General features: G+C 40.6%; 3 protein-coding genes across 4 annotated transcripts; 1 reads left to right on the forward strand and 2 right to left on the reverse strand.

Moving 5' to 3' along the window:
- Positions 1–388: 388 nt before the first annotated feature.
- Positions 389–7,991, reverse strand: fam78bb (family with sequence similarity 78 member Bb). Its single transcript, XM_008407103.3, has 2 exons — positions 7,211–7,991; positions 389–4,949 (listed from the first exon to the last, which is right to left on the reverse strand). Exons 1-2 carry the CDS (start codon positions 7,564–7,566, stop codon positions 4,427–4,429), a joined length of 879 nt encoding a protein of 292 aa, XP_008405325.1. The 5' UTR covers positions 7,567–7,991; the 3' UTR covers positions 389–4,426.
- Positions 7,992–8,215: 224 nt separating this feature from the next.
- On the forward strand, positions 8,216–12,693 carry rex1bd (required for excision 1-B domain containing). The gene is made up of 5 exons (XM_008407105.3): positions 8,216–9,245; positions 9,553–9,635; positions 10,985–11,189; positions 11,974–12,062; positions 12,191–12,693. Exons 1-5 carry the CDS (start codon positions 9,243–9,245, stop codon positions 12,261–12,263), a joined length of 453 nt encoding a protein of 150 aa, XP_008405327.1. The 5' UTR covers positions 8,216–9,242; the 3' UTR covers positions 12,264–12,693.
- Positions 12,599–27,778, reverse strand: crlf1b (cytokine receptor-like factor 1b). 2 transcript variants are annotated; one of them, XM_008407104.3, is made up of 9 exons: positions 27,694–27,778; positions 22,693–22,853; positions 20,778–21,056; positions 19,558–19,687; positions 19,260–19,432; positions 16,942–17,099; positions 16,328–16,496; positions 14,452–14,633; positions 12,599–13,646 (listed from the first exon to the last, which is right to left on the reverse strand). In XM_008407104.3, the coding sequence occupies exons 2-9, from the start codon at positions 22,748–22,750 to the stop codon at positions 13,623–13,625; spliced, it is 1,173 nt and encodes a 390-aa protein (XP_008405326.2). In that variant the 5' UTR covers positions 22,751–22,853; positions 27,694–27,778; the 3' UTR covers positions 12,599–13,622. The 2 variants fall into 2 exon arrangements, with proteins under 2 accessions (XP_008405326.2, XP_081462588.1); XM_081606462.1 differs by lacking the exon at positions 27,694–27,778 and having other exon boundaries at positions 14,448–14,633; positions 22,693–24,654.
- Between the last annotated feature and the right edge of the window lie 3 nt (positions 27,779–27,781).

Below are 27,781 nucleotides of genomic sequence, written 5' to 3' on the forward strand. Positions count from 1 at the left end.
ATGTTTGTTTTTGTTTTCGGAGCTACGTTGGGATAAAGCGGGTATAAATATTAAGTTTATCTTAATTATCTACATGTGAAGCTTTTCTGTAACGACAGTGTGTAACTTATGAGTATGGGTTATTGTGTGGCTCCTGTTTGAACCTTTCTGCTGTGCAACACATTAACAGGTATATTCAGACTGGAATGTATTAAAACAATATAAAGGTGACAATATGGAGAGGGTTTTTTTGTGCGGTTTGGTAAAATGGAAAGAAATTCAAGAACAAAAGCCTGATATTCTGAGTTGACGTCACTAAATAATTAATCGATAATTCTCCTTATGAAGACTCCTTTTTACAGAGAAAATGATACTTTTGAAACCCTCATACACACAGACAGCAGATATGTTCGGATATAAATATATTTCAGTTTATTTTTCCTCATTAAAACATTACAGTCGTCACTATTTTTACACTAGAAAAGCCACGATTCGTTGAACAATAATGAACTCCTCGGTCACAAGTGCTGCTCTGTTGGGGTTTTTCCTGATTGTCAGCGTGACTTCAGAAGTTTGAATCCTCTGATTTTTCACCGACCGCTCCCGGGTTGAGGTTAAGGTAGGCGCATCCGTTTTCCAAACCACCCGGCTGCCCGCCTCTCTGACAGTGAGGTGTGTGTCGGTCTGTGCGTGAAGCCTCGTACAGCTGGCGCCACGATGAAGAAGCAGCATGGGAGTGATTTTTGTGGGAACGTCGTCCATTCCTCCTCTGGCTGGGCTCGGCGCTCCTTCTTGATCTGTCCGGGTTTTTTTGTGTCGATGAGGCGATATGGACTGATTAAACAATTGGCAAACAAGTGACTTTTTTTTTTGTAATAGTTTAGAAAAAGACATGATGCCAGGAGAGGCACTGTGATTGTTTTTAATTCACTAGGACGTCTTTTTGAATTTATCCGTTTGAGTTTTGAGCAGCAATTCTGGACCACTTTTAAATGGATTGTCATGAGCGTACAGTCAGCCTTACTGTGCCTTTCAAAAGTATTCCTACACTGTCATATTTTTGACATTTTACTTGTTTTTTATGATACACCAGTCAAATTTGAGTGTATCTTTGGGTCTATAAATCTAAAAAAATGGTGTGGCATGCACCTGTATTCAGCCTCCTTTATTCCGATACCTTTAAATAAAATCCAGTGCGACCTTCAGAGGTCATAGATTAACAAACTGGGTGAAGTTTCATATAAATACAATCCCAATAAAACATGTCAAGGTTTATGGCTTGTGTTTGGGCTGGGCATTTTCCTTTCATGTGAACATTGGTTATTGATTAGGGACAGATGTGGCGTAAGGCATGCAGCTGCCTTTTGTTTAATCAATTGTTTTGATTGCACATGATTCATCAACGTGGATTTCTTCTCATTTTTTCGTCATTGTCACATGACAAAATGTTTTAAAGAAAAACATCAACAGATAGAAATATTTTTCAAGGCATCGTGAAATGGGTTGACTTGAGTCGAGAGCAAATTTTCTAGTAATTTTCTCATTTTTGGTTTCTTTGAAATATTCAGTGGTTACACTGAGATGGGGAGCGTGGTAAATATTAATATAATCGTATCACACTTGAGTGCTTTTGCATTTTGACAGCAGCCATAAGTGCAAAGTCCCACAGCATTTAAAAGCACTTACGAAGGAAATTTTGTGCTCTGCATTTTATTGGGTGAGGAGCAAATAAATGCATATAATATTTCAAAAACCTGGAGCTGTGAACTATTTTAAATCCTATGTGGAAAAAAAGGTTTTCTAACTATTTTAAAGCATATTTAATTACGATTAGCCTGCCAGCAATTTTGTGCTGGAGATTTTTACAGATCAGGAATAGGACTGAATATATAAAGGAAACTGACTTTTGAAGAATCAGCAGGGAGAACCGATTTAGAGCTTTGTGGGAAATCCTCAAAGACGAACTGGCTTAAAATTAGCATTTTCCTTTTTCAATATCCACAGAAAGATTCAGACAATCTTGGGACATTTCTACACAACAGAAGGCGGGAAGGGGGCGGAGGTACAAAACAAAATTAAAACTCTTCCAGCTGACAACACTGAATGTCTGGAAAAACACTGGTCTGTAGAATAAATCTTTTGGTCGCCACAAAGACACTTCCAAACTGACAAAGGTCAGTAAACAGACTATAGCCTCTCAAAACTTTGAAATATAAGGGGAAAATCACAAAAACAAACAAACAAAAAAAATCCCCTATAAACAAAACATACATAAGGTTGGAAGTAAAGTGTTTATGGACATGATTATGAAAAACTTAAAATTCTACTCAAATATTAAAACAAAAACTCAAGTTGGTTAATCTGTGTCCTCCAGGCTGAAGAGAAACCCGGCCGTCCCTGACCACAGAATAAATCCACCACAGATATCAGGAGGAGAAACGCACGAGATGTGGAGCTTACCAACCAGAGAAGGCACCAATAATACTGACTGATGCATTTATGCATGTACTGGTGCAACCCTTACTGATAATCCTGACCCCTGTTTCAAATGTTTTTAGCAAATATCTAGTAGAAAAAAAAAATCCATCTGTCAAATTGATCCACCTGGACGTCAGAGCTGACACAACAAGATGGAACAAAAATACAAGAACATTAAACCACCGAGCAACAAAACCCCTTAATTCACACAAGAATCAGACACCTTTGACTTTTAACACCCCAGCTGCTGTTTCTGCCATATTTTTAAATGCTTAGTGTTGTAAAAAAAAAAAAAAAAGTAATAAAAAAAGATACATTTGCCTCTCGTCTTGAATGTGTTTCAGTTTCCAGCCTTTAAAATAATCTTTGTATTATGTACAACTAAAGAAAAAGAAGAAATATTGTGCGTAGAAATTGTTCATTATTGGCTAAAAACACAAACATCTGTAGAAATCTTGTAGAATCTGGAGACTATCTAAAGACTGTGGCTGTAACACTGTCACACCTTGATACTCTGCTAATTAGAAACCAGTTTCAAACCCAGGGAAAGGTAAAGGTCTGTTCTCTGCCTGCCTGGATGAGAGCCACACTGTTGCTAGGTTCAACAATCAGTCGGATCTTGCTATGCAATAGCGGGAAGAGCAAATTTTTCCCAGAGAGGCAGGAGAAGTGTAATTCCTCAGTAGTTGGAATGCGCTCTCTGGTTTGCCTTCAGAGACATAAAAACTACGACAATGAGTTTTTAAACCAAGTAGTCGATTGTAGAGACAGATTTTTAAACCACGTTTTAAGACGGGATGTAAAGTTTAAGAGCGACAGGTAAGGTAGAGAGGAAAACTGAAGAGTTTTGAGTTCCTATACCACACTCCCAATCCCCAAACTCTGCTACATCCCATCCTTGTCACGATACCAGTCCGAACACAGCGCCCCCTGGGAGCCTAAAGCAGCATAAAGCCCCTGTAAGTAATACTGAAGGACCAGGAATTTATGGAGGTGGAAAAGGAGGCAGAGGGTTTGATGATGAGGCGTGTAGTTGTGATTCAACATGGTGGTATACTACTGGCTTCCCTTTGTAACAAACAGTCAAACCATTTTGGGGTACGTTTGCCTCCTTTGCATCTTCATTCTCTCCAAATCTAATACTAGGGGCCTGAAAATCCTAACAAAAAAAAAACAAAAAATCCGGCTTCACTGTCGACCTCGGCAGGCATCTCTGGATTTGCAAAGGCAGAACTTGGAGCAACTGGGAAGCTTGGATGAAGTCACTGTTAGAAAAGGAGAATCTCTCTGTAGGCTTCATTCACGTGTCAGTGTGTCCATGAGGATGTGTACGTATCGAGTCTGTGTTTCCTGTGATCTGAAAGTTGAATGTAAAACTAACCTGAATGAGGGCTCTGGCGTGTTTGAGGCAGTCTGGTGTGACAGCAGCAAGCCCGAACGCAGCCGTTTTAAAAAAACACATCTGCACAGACAAAAACACCTGAATACCTACATTCACATCATCCATCTGACATGAAAACGATCAATTAATCCCCCCACAACGGAGTTGTCTTTTGTTTCACCTTTACCTCCAAAACTTTCCCTCTGGAGGATCTTTAAGGCTGTAAACCATTTCGTGTATAACCGCCCATATCAAGGCTTGATCACGTCCTCCTGAGCCTGAGGAGCTACATCGAAGATTAATGATACATCCCAGCACTGACGGTGTTTTCTAAGAGTTAAGCGGCGCTCTGCTCGGGTGTGCTGGGCCAGAGTGCACCTCTGTACGCCCCACAGTTCAGCAGCACCAGAGGCTGAAACCTTCTGGATGGTTCAAAGGCAGCGGCGGGGAATTAAGGCAGAGTTTTAACACCAATTCAACAATTAAATATTTAACTCTGCTTCGGTCTGTCATTGCAAGTTTCAGTCGTGTGTGGCTCTCTGTGACGTCGTAGCAAAAAGAAACAGTTCTGAAGAGCCTCTCTTGGCTCTATTTAGGCGGTATGACAACAAGCGGAGGACCTCTCCTGGGCCTCCACATCAGAACCTGGGCGTCGTTGGCGTTCGGCTTCCCCATGGCGTTTGGAGGGACGGGCTCCATGCGGCTCAACACCCGCGGTTGTTCCTGGTACAGCCGGCCCACCAGCCTGGCTCTGGAGCCCAGAGGCTGGGCCGGATCCACAACTATGTCCACCCTCATCCGCCACTTGATGGTGTGTAGCAGGATCTTCTCCTTGGACGTGGTGTTCAGCGCCACCAGCCATGTGGTGAAGCTCTGATCCCTCTTGATGTTGGTCAGCAACGGCGTGTTGGACTCGCTGACCGGCACGGCCCAGGTGACACTGGGGTAAAAGTTATCATTCATGCTGACTGTGAAGCGGGACGGCTTGGAGGTGGGCCCCACTATGGTGACCGTCTCCGTTGTGTTTCCGTACCAGGGGTAGCTGATGCCATCGGAGTCGCTGATGGCCCTCACCAGACCTTCCCGCAGCTGAGGCAGCTCCCAGCTTGACCTGCAGGGAGACAGAAAGGAAATCCCCCTTCTGGGTAACCAAGCTTTGGTTTTACAAGCTCAAGAGTACAAAAACAAATAAAAAAAGAAAAGTTTAACCTAAGTTCAAACTTTTGTTGAACTTTTGTAAAAGATGGAGTCTAAAGTAGAAAGTCCCATTCAATGTTAAAATTTTTTGACATGCAGGCGCAGAGGTGGCGACTCATACGGAGGTCTTAGCTCTCAACATGGCCGTCATGGGTTAGAGTCCCGACCTGTTGACCTTTCCCCCCATGTCTTCCCTCTCTCTGAAAACCCACTTTCTGTCTGACAGTTGTTAAAAAAGGCCACTACAGCTGGAGAAAACCTCAAAATAAAAATAAAATTAAACAATTACATAAATATTTGGAGGGCTCTGCTTGATCCGCATTTATTGTGAAACTGTAAAAAATGAATGGTTTACCAGTCAACAAACTGAAAATGTTAGCTTCATATATCATCAGCCATACCACATAGCGCATAGGAACACAAAGAAAACTAGTTTTCTTCAAGCTTTATGTTTGAAGCTAGAAAAAAAAACTACTTTCTACATCATTTTTGAAGGTGGGGAGTTAAAAGATTGAGTGTTTTGCACCTACTGGTGGAGGATTTTTCTTTTTTGCAAACACAAAAGTCCGTGTTTGATAATACTGTTTGTCAGTTGAACTCATTGACTTCTGCCTCTCACTTTTTATTTTGCAGATGGTTTTATTTGTCGGTCTTTGAGCACATCCGTGACTGTGTTACTAATTTGGTGTTTGAGTGTTTTCCTGTAGGAATTTTAAAACCTTTTGAGGGCTTTTTATCCCAACTGGTTAAAGATCATTTTCTCAAACGTCTGACAGCAGAGAACTTCCAACACTTCAACACCTCAACCTGTTTTCCACTCTCAATGCTTTATGATGAAAAATTAGGAAATTCGGATGAAGAATCTTGAAGAATTTTGGTTATTATTGTAAAAATGTTTTTTTTGTTTTGTTTTTTTAAGGGACAAATTTGACACTGGTGTCAAAGTCACTTTTTCTGTAAAAAGATAAAAATATAGACTATGACTAAAAGACAAAGCATTTTGCTTATCATTTTATGCAACTTTGCTGTTTACAACCATTTATCTGAAGCAATATTTAATTGATTTGATGTAATGACTTTGAACTCGCTCTGTAACTCAGTCAAACATACATTTTTGTTACTAAAACATGCAAACCATAAAACAATAGCACAGATGTTGCTCAAATGTTTCCTCTTTAATTCTTTTTGTATATCATCTAATCCTAAACTCACTAAAAAAAACTGTAGACTTCTTTTGAAGGTGTAATTTTTTTTATTTTGATTGTTTTGCGCCTGTTATCATCCTGTATATTATCTATAACTTTATATTTATCGTTAATATTATCAGTCTTCTTTGAAATAAATAGCATTGGTGTAAAAGGGGGGCATGTATGACCCCATTCACTCTCTAGCCTTTCCAGACTGTGTGAAATTCACTTTTAGCAATTCAGACAAACAAAATACATTTTGTTTGTCTCTTTTGATTTGACTAACACCGTTATCTCTGCTGTTGGAAGCCTTTTTTAGTTAGTTAGTTTGTTTTACCTGGATCCCCAGGTAACAGAACAGCCTTAAAAATCAATCCATCTTTTACAGCTGCATTCTAACCTGATACATTTTTTTTTTTTTTTGCCAGCGGTGCCAATAAAAACGGAAAGCACTGCAAAACATTGACAATGCAAACCAAACTGCTGTCAGTGCACGATCATCTCTTTGTTCTTGCACAGTTCGCTGCCCTCTCTTCCTCCACTATTTGTCGAGCTTTTATGATTCCGAAGCCCCTTCCCTCTCCCCCAGTTTATGCGGTACACCCACCTTAGACCTGGACCCCGCAGGATTAAACACCCCCTCACATATGCCTTCGCTGATAACGCGTGTTCGTGCGTGTTGTGGGGGACGGCATGTCCCCGTGGGCACAGTTTGAGTGCCAGAGAGCGAGCAGCAAATGTTGTTTCATCTAATAGCAGCTTTTCTATTTACGTGCCAGAGTCACAGGAACAAAATCTGTCGGTGGGCGTCTGAATGAAGAAGGGCTGACAAGCACAGTGAACCTGCTGTGTGCACAAATGCTCCAACTCCCAGAGCCATGCGCCAGCATCAGCATGCTGGCGCAGCTTTGCCCGGAAAACTGCCCACTGTTTGCGCGATAAATCACTCAGTGAGATGGAGACTCCGGTGACTTAGATGTTAACTTACATGCCGATGTCTCCGTAGGTGTTGTAAAACTCCATCTGAGTGCACGCCTGGATCCAACCCACTACCCAGGTCTCGTTGCGCGGAATGGGGGGCATGACAATCCGCGCAGCGGCTTTGAAGTAGGGCGTCTTGTATCGGAGCACAATGGGGGAGTTTTCCTCGATGACAGTCGGGCAGTGGTCTATGGTGGCGGACAGGTCGTGCACCACGATGTTCTCCCGCTTGATTCGCGACTTGTTGCAGGCTATGCTCTGAATGCAGCCCATGACTGCGCAGGAGAAGGAGAACCTCACAGGCCCGGGGAACCTCGCAGCTGGCTGGGACTCGACCAGTATCAACACTATGAGGCCGTACATCAGATGAGACTGGGAGGCAGAGGTGGGTGTCACCACGCTGAAGGTATACAGATCAGAACAAGGATCACGGGGACTTTCTGACCCCTCTGGAGACTCCACGCCAGTCGAGCGCTTCTCTGCTAAGACACTCTCAAAGGGAAACTTTCAGTTTCTTCGCACCCTTCCCTTGAGGATCTGACCCATCCTTCTGCAACCCCTACCCACAACCTTTGATCCTGCTCCTCCTGCCCGGAGTTGTCATGTCATGAGAGGCTTTGGGGGACCGGCGGACACCGGGGCGCCGGCAGGGAGACCCGGTGTTCGGGCGGCGGCAGCTGTGATAGCGGATGCGGCGTTGTGCATGAGAAGATGAAGCAGCTGGACTGAACCCGCGGGATGGTGTTAGTAGAGTCCGTCATGCCTTTGGACTCGAAGCGAAGCAGACCCGGCGAAATAAAGGAAATCTGTGAAGCATCCGAACATCCGCGACGCAAGATCTCCTCTGAAGACAAGACGAATCCGCCGATCAAACTGAGAAATGTCCTGGCTGGGAGTACTTCCTATGGATGGATGGAACAGTGTCATGCAGAGTAAAAAAAAGAAGAAGAAACCCGGTGTCATAGTAACCGTGTTGAGCAGCTTCCGCGGCATCCTAATCCGACGAAACTGCGGAGTGTCGCTGTTCACCCTGCGTGGTGCTGAACCCGCTCATGGACCAATGAACTGCAGAGGGAGACTCGGGGCGTAGGAGTCTACACTGTAGTAGATCTACGACCTGGTTCCTCCATATTGGAATAATGCTTTCTAATCCCGCAATAATAAAAAAAATACAAGCCCCCAGTGGATGGGATGAAGACTACACCAGTCTATAGGCGGTGCCCTGCGGGCTCCAGCTTTCAACTGGTTTTAACCTCATAAAGACACCTCTGGTTCATATAGTGCCAGTCTACTGTATTGCTGCAAAACAGAATTTTATACAACCCAAACTGGTAGACCGCTGCTAGACAACTGCAAGGTACCGCTAGAGTTTCAAATAAAAAGGCAGTTATAAAAAATAAATGAGAAAATTAAATCTTAAAACCGTGTTCAATGTTCAACAGTAGCTGGTTTACATATGAGCTCAATTTTAGTGAATTAACAACCACTGTTATCATCCCCGCCCCCATATAAATGAGGTTGTTTTAACATTTTTTTTAAAAGAAACTTTCCAAGCTAGATTGTAGACTTTATTTGACTTTACGGGTTCAAATCCAGACGGTGTGTCCTACAACTTTTAGATAACCTCTGGTCCATCACACCTGAATTAAATGGCTCAATCACCTCCTCGGTATGCAGCCAAGTTCTCCAGAGTCCTGCTATTGACCTCATTATTTGATTCAGGTGTGTTGAAGCAGAGACACGTCTAACAGTTGCAGGATTTTACCCCTGATCTACATTTTGCGGCTTTGGCCTAATTTTATTGAGAAAGAACGAAGGCAATAAATATATAAATAAATAAAAAAAACTCCGTGCTTTTACTTTGAAGGTCAGTTGTTTACACCGAACTGAATCGTCATTTCCGGTTTGCTCAGCATACACGCTGCTGAATCGCAACACTAAAGAAACACAGAAACGACCTGAGTTTGCTACATGTAAACATGCTGCTGTCATAAAACAGCTGGAGCTGGTTGGCGACATTTCGTATTGATTACGACAACATGGTGAGAGTCCGTTTCATTTGACCATACATTTAAACATCTCAAAGCTAATGCTAAGCTAACCAAGCTAATAATAAGGTAATGGGGTATGAAAAGCAAATATTTAAAACAACGTCAGATATCCGGTTTGATTTAGCTTTTACTTTTTACTTAGTTTTTCCTTTATTTATTTATATATATATATATATATATATATATATATATATATATATATATATAGTTGGTGTCCATATTGGGTGATTGAAAGCTGTTTATCCTCACTACAATTCATGGCATCTTGCATCTTATGAAACCTTTCTTTATTCATCAGGTTCCATCAGACTGTAAGGCCCTGATAAAAAGGTTTTATCACCTTCAGTCTGAGCGGATAGAGACGTATCAACTATTTGAAGAGTGAGTTTGTACCTCCTTTTAATGTCTCAAGGCTTCACACTATCGTATATTTTTTTCTGAAGGTGATGCATAAACTTTAGTTAAATTAAAGACGCTAAATTTTCTTGTAATTTTCAAGTAAGCATGCTTTTTGTGCAAAATATTCTACCCCTTGTTCCATTAGGCCCTTGTTATAGAGAAACAGAAGGATAATTAGTTGCTGCTATTAGTTCGGTCATTCATTAAGGTATTGGCACAGTTTCCATGACGTGACTGATAGATTATGTTCTTTTAACGACCAACAAGGACAAAAAAACAAAAACATATTTGGCTTTCTTTTAAGCAAGGAGGAAGTGAGGTAGTCTACTTTCAGCCAGCTGACTGGCAGTGCTCCCAAACATGTGGAGGATCAGCAGCAGTGTGTTTTATTAATGCTCCGTTTAGCTCTGATGCTTCATCTGGAATCTCAGTAAACACACCTTCCTCTTGGAAATTGAAGTTAAAGCGCTAAAAACAGACATAGCATTTCATGTAAACACTAAAGAAAAAAATACAAAATTAAAATAGTTTGATTTGAAAAAAAGATAGTTAAACTATTAAAATGAGTGTGCAGGGACACTTGAACAGACTGATTTCCTGCCCACACACTTTGAGCAGCTTTTATAAACGGAAAGGAGGCAAAAATAACAAAATCACTTTGTTGTTTTTAATAGATGATGTAAAGGTTTACTAATTGGAATGTTGGAAAATGTGGTTTTATTTCAGTCAGATTACATGTCTTTGTTGAATTTTGCGAGACACAATTGTTTGTGATTTGCTACTCGATTGCAAACCAATCCCCCGTTTAGGGAATGGAGGGACAACTGAAGTACTGCTATAAATGTGATGTAGAAAATTAAAGAGTTTCAGCATTTTACGCACACTCTGATGTGTGATTTCTCCTTCTGCAGGTATCTTAACACAGTCAAGGACTGTGAGGAGGCTAATTTGGGTTTAGAAATCAGATTATGGGCTGAAATGATCTGGTCTTTGAAGGAGATTTTTAAAATAATTTTTAATTTTAAACTAAACCGTTACTTTGTTTATTAATCCTTGTTTCCTAATGATCAAATCATTCAATGGTAAAAGCCCATGTGAAAGTCCAGATATTGACTGGAGATTTGGGAAAAAATAAGTCAATTATTCTTTTTTTCCTGACATTTTATTTTAAATCAGATCTGCATTTCTGTTTACTGTGATCACAGCAAAAAAAAAAAATAAAAAAATCAAGAATTAATCCTGAGACTATTACATTCCATAACCAATGAAGTTTGTGAAAATTGTGAATAATATTTATTTAATGTTTGTTTGTGGCTGCCGTAACTGCTCAGAGGACACGAAGCCTACTTGAGGACTGGGCCGCATTACGACTTTGAGCACTATAAGCAGTTGGTCAACGAGATAACGCAGGCCTTCAGTGGCATTTCTAAGGAAGTTCTGGAGATCAAGGCGAAGCTTCATCGAGATTTTGACCGAGCTGACCTCTCGGAGCACATCGAAAAGCTGCAGAGCAAAGAGAAGCAGAAACTCGAACTGGTGGGTAAACATCACTGTTGAACACAACGAGCAAAACATTCAGCCGTTCATTGTCTATACTCGTGTCTGTGCCTGGTCAAAGACTCTGAACAAGTCACCAGTTTCATCAATGGACTTAAAATATTCACTTTTTTATATTGGTTTTTATTTATTACCGCCTTGTACGTCAGAAGTTAACATGCATATCCTCTGTATTTCCTTTATGATTTGGTAGAATTGTCTTGTAAGCTGCAAAACTTTGGTAAATGTTTCGAGATCTCTGCTCACAAATTTCTCACAATATTTAGCTGCAGATTTGTCCTATTTCTCCCAACGTTACTGCTGTAAGTGAATCGGCTTCTAACACAGCTGGTTTGTTCAATCTAAAGGGGAAAAAGTTCTCTTTGATAGAACGTCATTGTTTAACCACTGGGAGGCAGACTTCTCAAACATCAAATTATGTCTTTCTGTATGAAACATATCTCACTGCTTTGCTTTTCATCAGACGTTTTTCTAAGGTATTACGTTCTCAGCACCGATGTCAGAAAGTTATTTCAGAAGCTTTGAGAATAAGCAGGAAAACAGTTTTTGGTATTTGTTTCCACACCATTTCTCAAACGATTCTTTCCTCTTTCAAACCTGCCTCACGCTCTGTGTCGGATTTTACTTCCCAAACATTCAAATTTTCTCGAGCTGCTTTCTAGAAGGGATGAATTGGAGTTTTTTTTTTTTTCTCGCATGTACGTTTTATTTTTATGAAATTCCTGTTATCCCTGACTTTTTACCTGCTGTTGCCTACGAACAGACTGCCAAGCTGCAGCTGGCCAAGCAGCAGGCCCAGGATCAGCCGGAGGACGATGGATGTCAGGAAAGAATTCAGGAGCTCAAGCACGAGTACGAGACGCTTTATTAATGCGTTGTTGACGTCTTTATTCACTTGTCTACTGATGTGCGAAATAAACGCACTTGGTGTAACTGATGTGGTAGTTATAAAGAATGTCTTTTTGTCTGCCGTTGGACAGGATCATAAAGAACAAAGAGGCTCTGAGTGAAATCATGCAGGACTTTAAATACGACTCAGAAGAGTGCGATTGACAGCCGACTCCCTGGACGTCTGCACCAGCAACCCTCTCTCATGACGAAACCGCGGGGCGACAGGCCGACTTCGCCCTGATGCAACTTCCCTCTCAGCTCTTATTGATTGGCCTCAGGCTCCGCCCTGCTCACTGCTGCAGTCCGATCCCACCCAGGGAGGGGGGGTGGGGGGGTTGCTAGTCCGCCTCTGTGTGTTTTTGTGTGGAATCATGTGTTTGTATTTGCTGCATTGCTCAACACATGGAATATTCATGATGTGATGAAATGTTTGTCAAAAGCGCCAAGATGAAATCATTATTGGTGCTCGTCCAACTGTTTCTTGCTTATGTCATTACTTTTATTTTTTTAAATAATAAAGACGCTTGGAGTTGAGTTGGAACTTTTTACTGGATGAACTGCATAAGTAATAAAACTCGATACAAAAATATAATCTCTTACAAAGGTTGGAAACAATTATTCTGGTTCCGACAATAAGACTTGTCATGTTTTAAATTACTGATGCTTTACTTGAATATCTGAATATGTTTTCCGAAATATTGAAGTAAACAGAGATCATTATTGCCCCTGTAGATATCAGTCAATTCCCCTTAATATCAAACAAAATAAAATGAACAGATTTTACCTAAAGTTTATCAACCACAGGAGGATTTACAGATCTGACCTGAGGGGAAACAAATGGCTGCAATGGAACCAAAAAAAGGTTGATGGGGCACACCTCTCCAAAAGTTAAGATCAATGATAATCCAAGTAAAAAAAAAAAAAATTATAGTTCTTTTTATTTTCACACAGTGATGACTTATTGGGGAGGGGCAACCTGACCCTGTTGGAGAAAGTCATTTGTCTCTTGGCAAATAATTTGTGACTCATTTAATTAGGTTGTTTTGATAGTTTCCTCCATATTTGAAAACTGCATTATGCTATCTTTGTCAGATGTTAAAATCTGTTTCATGATCTGACAAAAAACAGAAGAAATCCATAAGGAGGCAAATAGTTTTTCACAGCACCGTATCGGATGTAAGCATTGCTAATGATAGTGTATCTTTTCTTCTTCTGTGTGGCATGTAGCCAGACAGAGCAAACAAACAGCTACTTAGTAAAACACGAATCCATTCATCAACTAAACATTTGGCCTAAAAAAAACAAAACTTACAGTTCGACTTTCCTGATTTACATTTCAAACATCACCTTAAAAAATAAACATCTTTGACAATCTGTGTTCTTGTGGATGCCCCCCACCGGCTCTGCTGTTTCACAAATCTTTTTTTAAAAAGTCAGGGTCAAATCTTCAAATCCTGGACTTCTCACCCAACTGGAACCACGACGACCAGTTCGACTCCAGAGCAGCACTGAGTACCCGGGCTACGAATTATTGTTTTGTGGAACCTGCAAAGAAAAAAGTAGGTGGTTCATCCTGGAAAGAATATTAGAAAAAAACATGTAAAAAAATAAATAAATATATATAAAACCTCCACTAATTACTCTGTCTGCCAGCCTCTTTTATCTCTTTCTCAGCTTTTCTTTCCTGCTAACTTTCCTTCGAGGTAATCAATGAGAATCTGTCACTCTTGGCGAACAGAGACATTACTCAGGAGACGCCTTGTGCTTTAGAAAGCAGAAAATAACTGAGCCCTGCTGAGCGAACCCAGTCAGGTGGACTGGAGGTTTCTCTGAGTTCATGGACTGAGGATGTGGCTGAAGGATCTGAACTCCTCACACAGGAACATTCAGAGCTATTTTTTCCCAAAAAAGAAATTGCATGCTAAGGCAAAAACAAAAGAGATGAGAATGGACTGTTAATTATATGTAAATGTTATTTTTTTTCCCTTTAGTCTTTGTTGTGGTCATCAGCTGAAGATCACAAGTCCGCTCATTAAAATATGAGACAATCAGGCGTCTTGACGAAGAGCATGTCCCTCTCTCCATTCCCACTTCTGAGCCCGTAAAGTTCAAACCGCACATTTTTACCTGATCATAAAGCACAGACTGAAACTCCACAGAGCCAGTTCAAAGGAAATCTTTCCTCTTTTTGCTTGTAAAAATGCCGAGCAGATGGCAAATGGAAAAAAAGGCCGGGTCAGAAATTCAGCTCGGCGTATATTGATAGAGTAATGGGGTGTTTGCGAAGGGCATTTCCCACAGAAGAAGAAGAAGAAAAAAGAAAAAAAAAGAGTGTGTGCTGCTTACCGACCTGGTTGCGTGTTTTGTGGGTTTTCTGCAGCCACACCCTCCACTGATCGTACAGTTTGATCGACATGCTGCTGCAGCCCGAGGCGTGCTTGCGGACCCAGCCGAAGAACTGCTTGAGTTCCCGCCGCAGGGTGGAGTTCTGCTCACCGGCTTTAGGATCACAGGAGCCTCTTTGTAGCAGCTCTGATGGGAGGAAGGAGGGACAGGATGAGGAGTGGGTGGGGGAGGGGGACGTGGGAGGAAATGTCAGGAGCATCATGGTTAGAGTGTCTCGTACGCAGCTCGAGTATTCTCATTTTATCGCCTTGAAAGCAGAAAAGTAATCCACGGTTTTAAAGTGAGCTTACAGAGTTTTAAACAAAACAAACGTCTGGCTCGTTTGAGTCGATATTCTTTTCTACAGTCATCTTTTTCTGCAATTTTAGCTGGAAATCCTTTGAGCAACATGTCTCTACCAGCTGTGCACGTCTGTATTTGTTGATTGTTCTTTGTGAAATACCTCAAACTCAATAAGCATCTACATTTTTAGATCTCGCCACAGCTGGTTAATTAGAATAAGGTCTGGACTTGGACTGGGCCGATTTGACCAGGGAGGTTAATCCACCCCAGCCTGGTTTGCTCAGTTTATCATTCTCCATCTTTCCCGTAAACTCTGATTGGCTTCTCTGCTCCTGTTGAAGGAAAGCATCTCCTCAGCATGATGCTGTCACCACCATGTTGCAGCATGTAAAAGAGAAAGAGAGGGCTGGAAAATGTTCTAAACTATTGCAGTGTAAGAAAAAAATTATGATTTTATCTGTTTAACCACAAACATGGTGGTGGCAGCATCATGGCTGTGGGGAGAGACGTAATGAGAGAAAGTGCATTAGCCTGATCCGCGAGGCAATAGCCATCGACATACAGAAAATAAATAAAATAATCAAATCAAGCCAAAGTTCTGATCAAATCCATTGTAGAAATTTGCTGAAAATCTACATCCAATGTGGAGTTACATTTTAAATGCAAAAATAAAAAAGACACAAACCCTGGTGTCTGCATGCTGAGCTAACAAACACACAACATGATCTGAGACAACTACCGACAATTAACATCAGCATTTTTGATATATATTTTTTTTTAATAATGAAGAGTGTGTCAGCATGAAGCACAAAGAATCTGCTTAACTCAATGTATCTAATTAACAATTTATGAATGAAGAATAAGTTCCTAGTAGCAGAATTAAAATTAGAGTGGCTTAAAACAGAAACATTTCCCTCGACCTCAGCCGAAGAGGTGACATTCCATATTTGGGTTTCAGAAAGAATTTTGTCATCTGCCAAAATCAATCCTCTATGGCAAACGACAGAGCCCGATAACGACTTCCCCCCCCCACCCCCCACCCTCCTGCCCCACTGGGAAGTAAATACCACCATAACTTATGTAGCTCATTATCTGCTCCCAAACCTGCTTCCACTCAGCCTTTATAGGCTCTGTGTGTGCCACAGACTGACAGCCAGCTCCGTAACTGGATCAATCTTTGAAGCGGACGAGAGAACTTCACCAAATGTGCCCCCCCGGCTCTCTGCAGTTCCCTCTAATCCTCGGAGAGGAGAGATCTCTATCTAGCCAGCAAGCCGACTGATGTTTGGTTTCCTGCGGGTCACATGCGGTTCGGATCTTCCTGCGCAGGATGTTTAAGGGACACTGTTTCTCTGGCTTTAATTGCCGGCGAAAGGTTGATTATTAGAAAAGAGCAAATGGTCCACAATCGGGAAGGATTTCAAACATTTGGACTCTTTGCGGTCCTGTCCATTTGAGCATCAGAAGACATTACCACGGAGCTCCCATGAATTTCAGTGAACGTAGTGTGACGAGGTCTGGAAAGTCCTCCTGCTTACCTCCGCTGGGTGTGGAGGCTGCAGCCGGGTGGCTCCAGTCACTCCAGATTCCAGGTTTCCTGGAGCCAAAGATCCCCACCGGGTTGCACCTCACCTGGACAAAGTAGACGGTCCCAGGCCTGAGGCCCGCCAGCCGGCATGACGTCAGGTTCCCGATGTTATCCACCGCCTGACGGAGGAAACAGCGTCATGATTAAAGAAACGAGAGGTCAACAGAAATGCTTCTCACGGAAACATTCTTTAAAGATATACTTTCACTACAGAAGATGGTCGGATGCTTAATATCACAAGGACAACGAGGGTGAATCTAAAGTCCTCATATTTCTATGCAGACTTGTAGCTAAAATGTCCTCCGCTTTCTTCTCGGTCCATCCTTTTCACTAACTATTTTAGAAACGTCGAGCATTCCCGTCTTGAAAACATCAAAGAACGACTTCTGAAGGAATTACATCTTCAAAAAAAAAAAACAAGAAAAAAAAAAAAACCTTCACTTCTGCTGACTGCGATCAAAGCCCCGCGGGTTCAGAAACGGCGAGTTTAATTAAAAAAAAACAAAAAAAAAAAACGAAGACACGAGCGGGAAACTTCATCAAGCTTGGTGTGAGGAGGATCACCTTCCAGTCAGCGCCGTCCTCCATTCTGTAGCGGATCTGATATTTGGCCTGAAACAGGAAGTCCTTGAGCTCGGGCGGACTGGCCCAGCGGACCATCAGCTGGTCGTCCAGGCTGCCGACGCGACTCAGCCGCACGTCAGCAGGAGGGTCTGTTGTCACTGCAGGGCAAGAGCGTTGCAGAGTTTCTACACGGCTCCCCTCACTGTGCACACTGACAGGACATGAGGGTGAAAACTGGACAGACGATGGTTAAAAAATAAAAAATAAAAACTCTAATGGACGCATTAGGAAACACTGAGGAGGAACAACGTGCAATATCCATAATGTGTGTTTTTGTTTTTCACATTCTTTTGCAAAGGTAAATGTAGGCTTTCTTGAGTTTAGCTGATGTTGAGCTTCAATAAACCAAGAAGCCTTAAAGACAGAACCCCATTACCTACAGCTCCTCTCATGCCTTCTGCACAAATGAAGACAACAAAGAAGGTCTAATAAGGGCCTGTTTTATGTTTAACCAAGTTAAATAGTAAAAGGAAGCAGATCTTTACTGGTCTAAAGTTATCCTAAAACCCAGATTCTTGAAAATACGAAGATCTCAAAGATTTCATCTGTGGCAGTCAGGTGGCATGATGTTGTGGACTTTGGCTCTGCTCAGCCGGCGTTTCCTGTGTGAGCATGATGTTCCTCATTAAGACACAACGGGGCTGCGATGAAATAATTCAGCCACTTCGAAGGAGAGGAAACCAGAGGAAATACGAACAAGATAACAGGACAGGAGACAAATCTGATTTATGAACCTATTAAATATCCGTTTGTAAACTTCTGCTCGACACACTGCTGGTGGGCAACATTATTTAGAAGGTATGCTTATTCTAATCAGAAGGACAAAGGAAAGCCACACTTTTTGCTTTTTTATTATTTGCTGTATCAACGCAGCAGACGAATCCTCCATTTTGACCCCAAGAAGCTTACGACCTCCAGGCTACTCTGCAGTTTGGAGAGGATTTAATGCGGAGCGAATGCTCCAGTTATCAAACACGGCTTAGGAGAATGTGGTGTTTGCAGAAGGTTAGGGGACAACAGTATATTAGTGCTTTAGTGTTACGGCTCTAAACCTAAAACCTCAGAAGTCGTTAACTGGGAGGCATCTGCTGAGTCCATACTTTTACAACAAAACTTCTGAGAGTGTCGCACGCTGGGAATTATTCTTCCTGCCTGACTGGAGTGTTGTTATTTATTGGCAGGAGATCTGAACAGCTGAGGAGAAAATAACTAAGCAATAAATAAAGTGTATAGTGGCAAGTGTTCAGACTCCTTTGAATTTCTTTCTCTTGGTTTCATTGCAGTCGTTTCCTAAAGCCAAAAAAAAAAGTTCATATTATTTCTCATGAATGTACGCTGAGCGTCCCATCTTGACAGAAAACAAAAGAAGCGTAGAAATGTTTGCGAATTTATTAAAATATCACATGGTCATCATTCCCTTTGCGGTGGCATTCATATTTAACTTTTTTTTTTTTTTTTTTTTGGCAAATGGCTGCAGTGAAACAAAGAATGAAAAATTTAAAGAAGTCTGAATATTTTCTGTACCCACTGTAAGGGTAAGATACACTACCATGCAAAGTGTTTGCCCCTTTAAAGATGAGATTACCAAACTAATTTTAATACCAGATCATTTATGAAGGGGAGAAAAAAATGTCCTCATTAAAGCCTGAATTAACTATGATGAACCACAAATGCTTAGTTTAATTTTATTAGTCACACTCAGGCCTATCGAAATGAAGTCACTATACAACCTGACTGATGACATGAAGCAGGCCAAAGGAAAGGATTAGAAAACCATCTTCCAGTGAACCACAGTGAGAGCCTTTATGTTCAAATAGAGAAAACAGAATAATAATTGTTCTCAAAAGTGGCCACCCTACCAAAGTTACCAGGAGGGCATCAAAAACTAATCCAGGAGGTCAGAAAAGACCTAAGAACAGCATCTGAAGGACTGCAGATTGAACAGAGAGAAAGAGAGACTAGCTGGAGCCAAGGTGAAACCCAAAAGAGATGCCAACCTTTTACAAACAACCTCTTGATGTTTGAAACAACTTTTGAGACAAATATTCTGTGGACTGAAGAAAGAAAACTCTTTGAAGTTTTCGTTCTTCAAAGAAAGAAGAAAACTTGGGCCGCTTCCTTCAACAACATTTTTGAAACTTCACCATCTTTAGTTACTTTATGACGTTCCTGTCGTATTCAGCTGCTGTGTCTCCATGTACCAATCATCCCACCTCCCTACCCCCATGAAACAAAGGCCAAAGAGTTTCCTTACTGACCTACATCCAGGACGTCGAGCGAGCTGATGTCGGAGGCGGCTGAGCCCAGCTGATTGGTTGCCTCCACCCAGATCTCATACGGCGTGAAGAGAGCGATTTTTGCCGAGATGCGACAAGCGTGACCCTTCTTCTCTGAGCTGTAATTCTCACACTCGTTTTCTCTCCCATGCCACCTGAACACAAAGCAACGCCAAATCATTTGCTCTGGAGAATCACCGTCTACCAGCTTGTGACTCATAAAGACTGATAAACTATGCAAATCAGACATTTTATCTGTCTAAGTGAGGAGCCGCCTCACCTCAGTTTGTACTTCAGGGTGTATTTGGTTGGGATGTGGGTCTCTCCTTGCCCACCGACGCTCCACCTGCAGCTCAGGTCTTTTGCGTTGTGGGACCAGCATGTTAAATTTACTGGCTTCTCTGGAGGCACTGGGATATAATTAAAGTAGCAGAATTAGGTTTAAGCAATCCAAAAAAAAAAAAAAAAAAAAAACGATAATAATTAAGTGTGCTCAAACATGTCTATAATGACCTCCTTTTGACTTTTAAAAAAAGCAAAAAAGAAAGACGTTGAAAATTGTTACTGTTGTTAAAGGGGCAAAGAGGTAAACTCAAAGTGAAAGGTCAAACATTTCAGGTGAAGTGTTACACGTATTTCGAACAGTTAAGGTTTTCATATTTCCCATTTTAATGAAATCTTACACCTACAGTCAGAGTGGCGCATAAAGCTGTCCTTGTGCTAAGCTGCAAACTAATTTCATTTAAAGTCAAACACCATGATGTGTTTTTAGCAACGGAGTCCAGTCCTTGTAACTTCAAACTCGTATTTACGATGATTTCTGCCGATGTTTTCCAGATTTCTTGTTCCATCAAAAGTGGCTCTATAATCAAAACAAACAGCTTCCGAGAAGCAATTTCTTTGACTCAAATTTAAACCAAATGCAAGCAAGATTTGTCAGTTTGGAGTTGAGGAAGTCATCTCGACTCAAATAAATATTTTACTCCTATTTAAATGCAGAAATTCAAAGCAAGCAGGCCCAAATATCTGAAAACAGCTGCGACTGTCGTTGCAACAGGTTGTTGAGTTGGACGGACGGATGTTTTAGAAATAATTCTCAAGCTCAGTCGTATTGGACAGACAGAAAACCTGATCACTAATTTTCAAGTCACCTTCCCAGTCCCTGCCGAAAATAAGTATCCCCCACAGCATGATGCAGCCACCGTCATTCACAATGAGAATGGTGTATAGTTTTCATGTGTTTTCTTCTGCTTTGTTTTCTCTCATGCTTTTCTTCTGGCCTCTTGATGTGAACTAGACAACAAATATTTAACACTAGATTGTATTTAGTCACAGAGAGATTTAAATTTTGAGTCGTGTCTTAGTTTCCTTCCACTTTGTGATTATACATTTTGTGTTGGTCTGTTGCGAAAAATTCTGATAAAAGCATCCAAGTTTGCTTTTCAATGAAGTGTCACAAAATGTGCAAACGTTCGAGGAAGATCAAGTCTCTATACGCACTTCCCACATGGAGACAAGAACCAGCGAGGATCCGTCCGTCTGCTCCGTGACACATCAGGTTGTCTCCGGACTTCTGCTGGGAGCCGTTCAGGCCGCGCAGCTCGACGCTCAGGATGTCGGAGGACACGACGCCGTAGGCGCTGCTGGGCAGGCGGACTCCGTTCAGAGTCCAGTACAAGGAGCTGGCGTGGAGACCCAGCTCCGGGCTGAGCCTGCAGGAGGCCGTCAAACCAGAGCCGATTCTCAGGACGGGATCCTGAGGGGAGATCACGGCAACATCTGGACGAAGGAAGCACAAGCGCGCAAGCTTTTAGGCTGAGCTACTTTTTAAAACGCTTTCTACGTGAGCAAGACTTGATCCTGAGTAAATTAGACAATACAAAAGAGTTGCATCTGTATATTTGCAGTATGTCTGGATATTTAGAGAATTTTCTATGTAAAAAGTAGTGCCTAATGTTGCATAAGACCTTGTAAAATATGTTGATAGAATTATGAGCAGATGTAGAACACTTTTAATTTATTATGATAAATATAGACCTTTAATGATCTCTTCTATGTCAGCAAATGCTTCAAGGAACTTTCAGTTTTGTTATCAGCGCCTTCGTATTTCTGCTTCTCAAAATAGGAAATAAATTACAATTAAGTTCACATAAAGCTTTATGAATTAGAGAAATCATAAAGTAGCTTCTCACTTGGCCACATTCAAGCAACTGGAAATTCAGCAGCATTTATAAAAAACAAAAAAAAAACATTTAGAGTAAACTACACACCAAACCTAAATACTAACTTTTTTAAGCTATTCTTTAGTGTTGATTAGTTCTCAGTAAACATTTAATTATCAGCAATTAGTTAAAGGGTTACAGGCTTTTTGTCTGTAGTGTTTGATTGGTTTCAGTGTTTCTCACGAGAAGCGTCCTAAGGAGTCACGGCCACGTTTTAAGAGATCACTCATTTTAGCAAAATGTTTTGACTGTTGTTTTTTTTTCTTTAATATTTAGAGATTGCAGTCACACCGCCTAACAACAAAGCAGGAGCTCAGATCTTATTTACGTATTCAGCTCATAATGAAGAAGATTTATGGAGCCACAGCAGTTACTCAAAACGATTCCTCAGATTTTTCTGTAAAAAGTGTTTTGCTTTTTTTTTTTCCAGTACCAGCCAGAACCACCTGTAAAACATAAAGATTGCTTCCCTGATTGATGTCCATGAAAAACTCTTTGTTGAGTTTTAAATAGTGTATCTGGGTTTTATTTACTGGACTTCAGATTTGTGACGGTGGTTAACTTTTTCATGTGTCTCTGTACTTTAAAAATCTGCTCATAATAATATAAATACTGATAATAATAACTAACTCAAGCTAAGAAGAAAATGGTTGTGTGCCAGGTTGAGTACAAATATTGGAAAGGCTTTTGATTTTGTCTGAAAAATGCAAATAGGTCATTGCTCAGTCAACAATTAAATCTTTCTTTCTTAAAATATTACTTCATTCCTTAAAGTGTAAGTAGAAGATTTTATTAGGATAAATTATACTGCCTCATATTTTTGCACTGTGCAACTTTTTTTGAATTTCATTTCGATATAGATGAATTGTGGTTAAAAAGTTATCTTTTGTAATCTATTAGTTTCAAGAAACCACCCAAAATAAAATTTAAATAAGACAGCTTGCTCCACTGACCATGCAAAATAAAGTTGCACATTTAAAGTGCAGTCGACTCAGTGTTTATTTACCTTTTCTATGTAAAGTAGTGCATGTGACAGCTACTATATGTGATGCCGTATGTGATAATGAAGCAAATAAAAACAATGAAGTGGCTGAAACAACATCAGAAATGTTTTATCTTTTGAAGCGCAGTTCTGTCCGTCTGCGTGGATCAAAGTTTGGAGCGACAAGAGATAAAAACGACCGATCCCTTACGTGTTGAGGAGAGCAGCACGTCTGGAGTGAGGAGCAGCAGAAACATGAAGAAAATCATAGTTTGTGAGCTGCTTCTCTTCTGTTTTCCTGCGTCTGTCTCTTCGTCCCTCGCTGGACGGACGAAGCGGAGGGAGGACCTGTCCAGCTTCCCAGTTTGAATTCTTGTGACAAAGAAAAATAACTGCTTACAATCCGAAAAACACAAGTTGTACCTCGTTGCGTCTCCAGCTGCTGCGACACTTAGGTTGGGTTTCCTCCTCCTCCGACTCAGATCTTTAGTGTTTCCAAGCCTGTTCCCTCCCAAATACTCACACACACACACGCATACACACACGCACGCACACGCACACACATCCTCAGATGGTAAAACAAGTCCTTGGCATAGAGAATGACAACCAATTCAGGAAAATGAAGCAAAACATTTTGATACATTTGTTGACATAAATGTTTCTTCAGAACTCGCTGCTCATTTTCTGTTGGGATTCAATTCACAGCTCATCATTTTGAAATTACAAAAAAAAAAAAAAAATCTGCTAATTTAAATTTTGAATAAGGAAAAGGTAGTAAAGTAATAATTGTTGTGATTCATGTTTGTTCCTTTTCTCATAACAAGAAATTTGCTTAAACACAGAAATATATGTTTTATGCATCTTAAATCCAAAGGCTCTACATTGGTATGGTAACACGTAGTTCGATGTATTTTAAAGAAAGGTTGTTTTTTAGTCCAATTATTCAACAGCTCACACATTAACGCAAACATAAACCAATTTGAGAGGAACCTTTACTTTTTATAGATCTTAAACTCGAATCTCTGACACATCAATTCTTGGGTTTATTTGTGGGGAAACTCCTGGAAAAATCAAGGTATCCACATATTTTGCCATTAATTCATAATCTTTCTAACTTAGTGTTTCCAAGTCTTGGTCATTACTCTGCTTTCCGTGTCTTATGTGTTGTTTCTGCTTTCAGTTGATGGGCCTCCAACTACGTCATTTCAAATGTGCGTAGAGAAGAAGAACAAACTCTGGTTTTCCAAAACAAAGCAGATTAAGTTATTCATTGAATCTAAAGTGCCTATAAATATAAATGTGTCTAAAGATGTTGGATCCCATTAATGCACTTTTGACCTGGGATAGGTTTCTGCCTCCATGGTTAGATAAGGGATGGATGGATGGATGGATGGATGGATGGATGGATGGATGGATGGATGGATGGATGGATGGATGGAAGGATGGATGGATGGATGGACGGACGGACGGACGGACGGACGGACGGACGGACGGACGGATGGACAAATTAATAAAAGCATATCACCGCAGTTAAACAATATAGGATAATTAAGCAACTGTGTTGCTCAGATTTGTGCAAACAGTTAAAACCAAAATATTTCATAAACATGTATTTTAATATTTAACATATGATTTGTGATGTTTTCATTGCTCTGGTTCAGTATTCAGTCTTTTCACACAAACAACACGCAGATGTAGCACAAATCAATATAGCCTGTGACTTAATGATGACATTTGTTAAATTAAATGAAAAACTGAATGATTGATTGACTGAAATATGAATTTTTGTTTAAACTGCAGATATGGTCAGTTATTGGGAACTAGGCGTGTTTTATGTTACTCCTATCTTAGGAAAAGAATACATGAGGTATAAGATACAATTGGCTGCAATATATAAGGTATCTGTGCAATAACATAAAGTAAATGTCATAGAGAATCTTATAAAGAATCATATGAACAATGCCGATATCATCTGGGCCACACAGGAAGTGACTGATGACTAATTAAAACTCAATGTGAAGGTTGCTTTGCTGTGTTATGAGAATGTTCTCCCACTGCCATGTCGCTTAGCAGTTGTTGAAGAATTACTTTAAATTTTTCGAAATGTTTGCTTATTAATTTGGAAATATATACATATGTACCACTTTTTATGCCACTTAAAAAAAAAATCAATGATAAAGAAAAATGTATTTTACAAAACCTATCGTACATTTTTAAATAAGCATTTTAAGAATAAACTTATATTATTTAAACACGGATCAAAAGACACAGATCTATGGACAGTGAAGAGTTTTAATAAATTATTGGCACACTTCAATAATTATTACATAACTTATTTATTGTCATTTGACACTCTTCACTCTCCATAAGAGTCTCTCTCTCTCTACATGTTTGGCATTAAGCTCTGAAAATACAAAAACAAATTTATCCCTCTTAAAGTTTATTCTGATCGCCGTGACAGAAATGTAAATAACGGAGGGAGGAAAGAGACGCGCATTTTGTTGCTGGGAAAACAGGAACTATTTTGAGTTTCTGTTGCCGAGTCCGATTATTATAAACAGTTTTGAGCTTGTTTTTTTTTCTAAAGTCACTTGCAAATTTAATGAGTTGCAGGCTGCGCTTTTTTTGGACTTGTTTTTGAATGTGAAGGTGCTTATTTGGGTTTTGAAATAGGCAGAAACACAATAAGCCCAAGAATTTGTCTGACAACCAGTTCGTCTTAGTCAGACTCTCCCCGTCCATCACTTCCCGGATGATCCGTCCCGCTGTGTTTTCACGTCAAGTTAATATATTTGCTGTGAATGACGTCGAGCTTCGCGTTGCGCTCCAGAAAACTGCAAACATCGGGACTAATATGAACAACGCAATAAACGTGAAAACAGCAACGAGTGAACGTGTCCGTGGAGTTGAGCGACTAAACGCAATTATATTAATTAATATTAAGATAAGTGTCACAAATCTGTGCAGCGGGTCATCAGAGCTGTGGAGCCGCAGGAGGAGCGCTGTGCGCTACGCTGTGACGGCAGACGCAGGGCCGTAACGCACAACCTGGAGGTTGGGGCAGGGAGGGGGGAACTCTAAACTAGAGTCTTCCAGACAATAGTGGACCACACAAAAACATGCAAAAATGACTAAAGTTAATTTTTCTTCTTCTTCTTCTTTTTTTTTTTGCACTCTCCCCTTCAGTTCAACCTTATAAGTTAAGACACATACAGGTCCTTCTCAAAAAATTAGCATATTGTGATAAAGTTCATTATTTTCCATAATGTAATGATAAAAATTAAACTGTCATATATTTTAGATTCATTGCACACCAACTGAAATATTTCAGGTCTTTTATTGTTTTAATACTGATGATTTTGGCATACAACTCATGAAAACCCAAAATCCCTGTCTCAAAAAATTAGCATATCATGAAAAGGTTCTCTGAACGAGCAAATAACCTCATCATCTGAATCAACGAAGTAACTCTAAACACCTGCAAAAGATTCCTGAGGCTTTTAAAAACTCCCAGCCTGGTTCATTACTCAAAACCGCAACCATGGGTAAGACTGCTGACCTGACTGCTGTCCAGAAGGTCATCATTGACGCCCTCAAGCAAAAGGGTAAGACACAGAAAGAAATTTCTGAACGAATAGACTATTCCCAGAGTGCTGTATCAAGGCACCTCAGTGGGAAGGAAAAAGTGTGGCAGAAAACGCTGCACAACGAGAAGAGGTGACCGGACCCTGAGGAAGATTGTGGAGAAGGGCCGATTCCAGACCTTGGGGGACCTGTGGAAGCAGTGGACTGAGTCTGGAGTAGAAACATCCAGAGCCACTGTGCACAGGCGTGTGCAGGAAATGGGCTACAGGTGCCGCATTCCCCAGGTCAAAGGTCAAGCCACTTTTGAACCAGAAACAGCGGCAGAAGTGCCTGATCAAGGCTACAGAGAAGCAGCACTGGACTGGACTGTTGCTCAGTGGTCCAAAGTACTTTTTTCGGATGAAAACAAATTTTGCATGTCATTCGGAAATCAAGGTGCCAGAGTCTGGAGGAAAACTGGGGAGAAGGAAATGCCAAAAGGCCAGAAGTCCAGTGTCAAGTACCCACAGTCAGTGATGGTCTGGGGAGCCATGTCAGCTGCTGGTGTTGGCCCACTGTGTTTTATCAAGGGCAGGGTCAATGCAGCAACTATCAGGAGGTTTTGGAGCACTTCATGCTTCCATCTGCTGAAAAACTTTATGGAGATGAAGATTTCATTTTTCTGCACGACCTGGCACCTGCTCACAGTGCCAAAACCACTGGTATTACTGACCATGGTATTACTGTGCTCAATTGGCCTGCCGACTCTCCTGACCTGAACCCCGTAGAGAATCTGTGGGATATTGTGAAGAGAAAGTTGAGAGACGCAAGATCCAACGCTCTGGATGAGCTTAAGGCTATTGAAGCATCCTGGGCCTCCATAACACCTCAGCAGAGCCACAGGCTGATTGTCTCCATGCCGCGCTGCATTGAAGCAGTCATTTCTGCAAAAGGATTCCCAACCAAGTATTGAGTGCACAATTGAACATAATTATTTGAAGGTTGACTTTTTTGGTATTAAAACACATTTCTTTTATTGGTCGGATGAAATATGCTAATTTTTTGAGACAGGGATTTTGGGTTTTCATGAGCTGTATGCCAAAAATCATCAGTAGTAAAACAATAAAAGACCTGAAATATTTCAGTTGGTGTGCAATGAATCTAAAATATATGACAGTTAAATTTTTATCATTACATTATGGAAAATAATGAACTTTATCACAATATGCTAATTTTAATTTAAGGACCTGAAGTTGATGTTACCATCATACAATAACTTGCAAAGGTATTGGCAGAGCTCAATGTAATTTTCACAGGCGGGGGAACATTATTGTCAACAGCTGCTGAAAGTAACTAAAAAAAAGTAACTTTTAATGTAACTTAGTTACTTCCCCAAATCAAGTAATCAGTAATCTGATTAAAGTTACTTTTTCAAAGTAACTATGCCAGGAGTGTGTGTGTGTATATATATATATACACACACACACACACACACATATATATATATATATATATATATATATATATATATATATATATATATATATATATATATATATATATATATAAAATGAGAGTAATATTCTCATTTTATTAAACTGATTTTTAAGCAGGATGAATCACTGCTGCCAACCTTATCTTTGCTTACCATCTTCTAACAGTTTGTGCCAAAGTCATCAGACACACTGCAGTGAAGGCTGCTCTGCAGGTTCAGTTTAAAGAAGAACGGCGCGCGT

Source organism: Poecilia reticulata, chromosome 4, assembly GCF_904066995.2.
Source record: "Poecilia reticulata chromosome 4, P_reticulata-male-v2, whole genome shotgun sequence".
Classification (NCBI taxonomy): domain Eukaryota; kingdom Metazoa; phylum Chordata; class Actinopteri; order Cyprinodontiformes; family Poeciliidae; genus Poecilia; species Poecilia reticulata.

What these genes read in the sequence shown, in the direction of transcription:
- fam78bb (XM_008407103.3), bottom strand. Translation starts at nt 7,566, where the DNA reads ATGTACGGCCTCATAGTGTTGATACTGGTCGAGTCCCAGCCAGCTGCG. An exon ending in ACCTACGGAGACATCGGCAT is followed by an intron (nt 4,950 to 7,210) that starts GTAAGTTAACAT and finishes GTCTCCCTGCAG; the next exon opens with GTCAAGCTGGGAGCTGCCTC.
- rex1bd (XM_008407105.3), top strand. An exon ending in ACGTATCAACTATTTGAAGA is followed by an intron (nt 9,636 to 10,984) that starts GTGAGTTTGTAC and finishes GTAACTGCTCAG; the next exon opens with AGGACACGAAGCCTACTTGA. An exon ending in ATTCAGGAGCTCAAGCACGA is followed by an intron (nt 12,063 to 12,190) that starts GTACGAGACGCT and finishes GCCGTTGGACAG; the next exon opens with GATCATAAAGAACAAAGAGG.
- crlf1b (XM_008407104.3), bottom strand. Translation starts at nt 22,750, where the DNA reads ATGATTTTCTTCATGTTTCTGCTGCTCCTCACTCCAGACGTGCTGCTC. An exon ending in CGTGCTGCTCTCCTCAACAC is followed by an intron (nt 21,057 to 22,692) that starts GTAAGGGATCGG and finishes TCCTTCGTCCAG; the next exon opens with ATGTTGCCGTGATCTCCCCT. An exon ending in AGCCTCCACACCCAGCGGAG is followed by an intron (nt 14,634 to 16,327) that starts GTAAGCAGGAGG and finishes TCCTCCCATCAG; the next exon opens with AGCTGCTACAAAGAGGCTCC.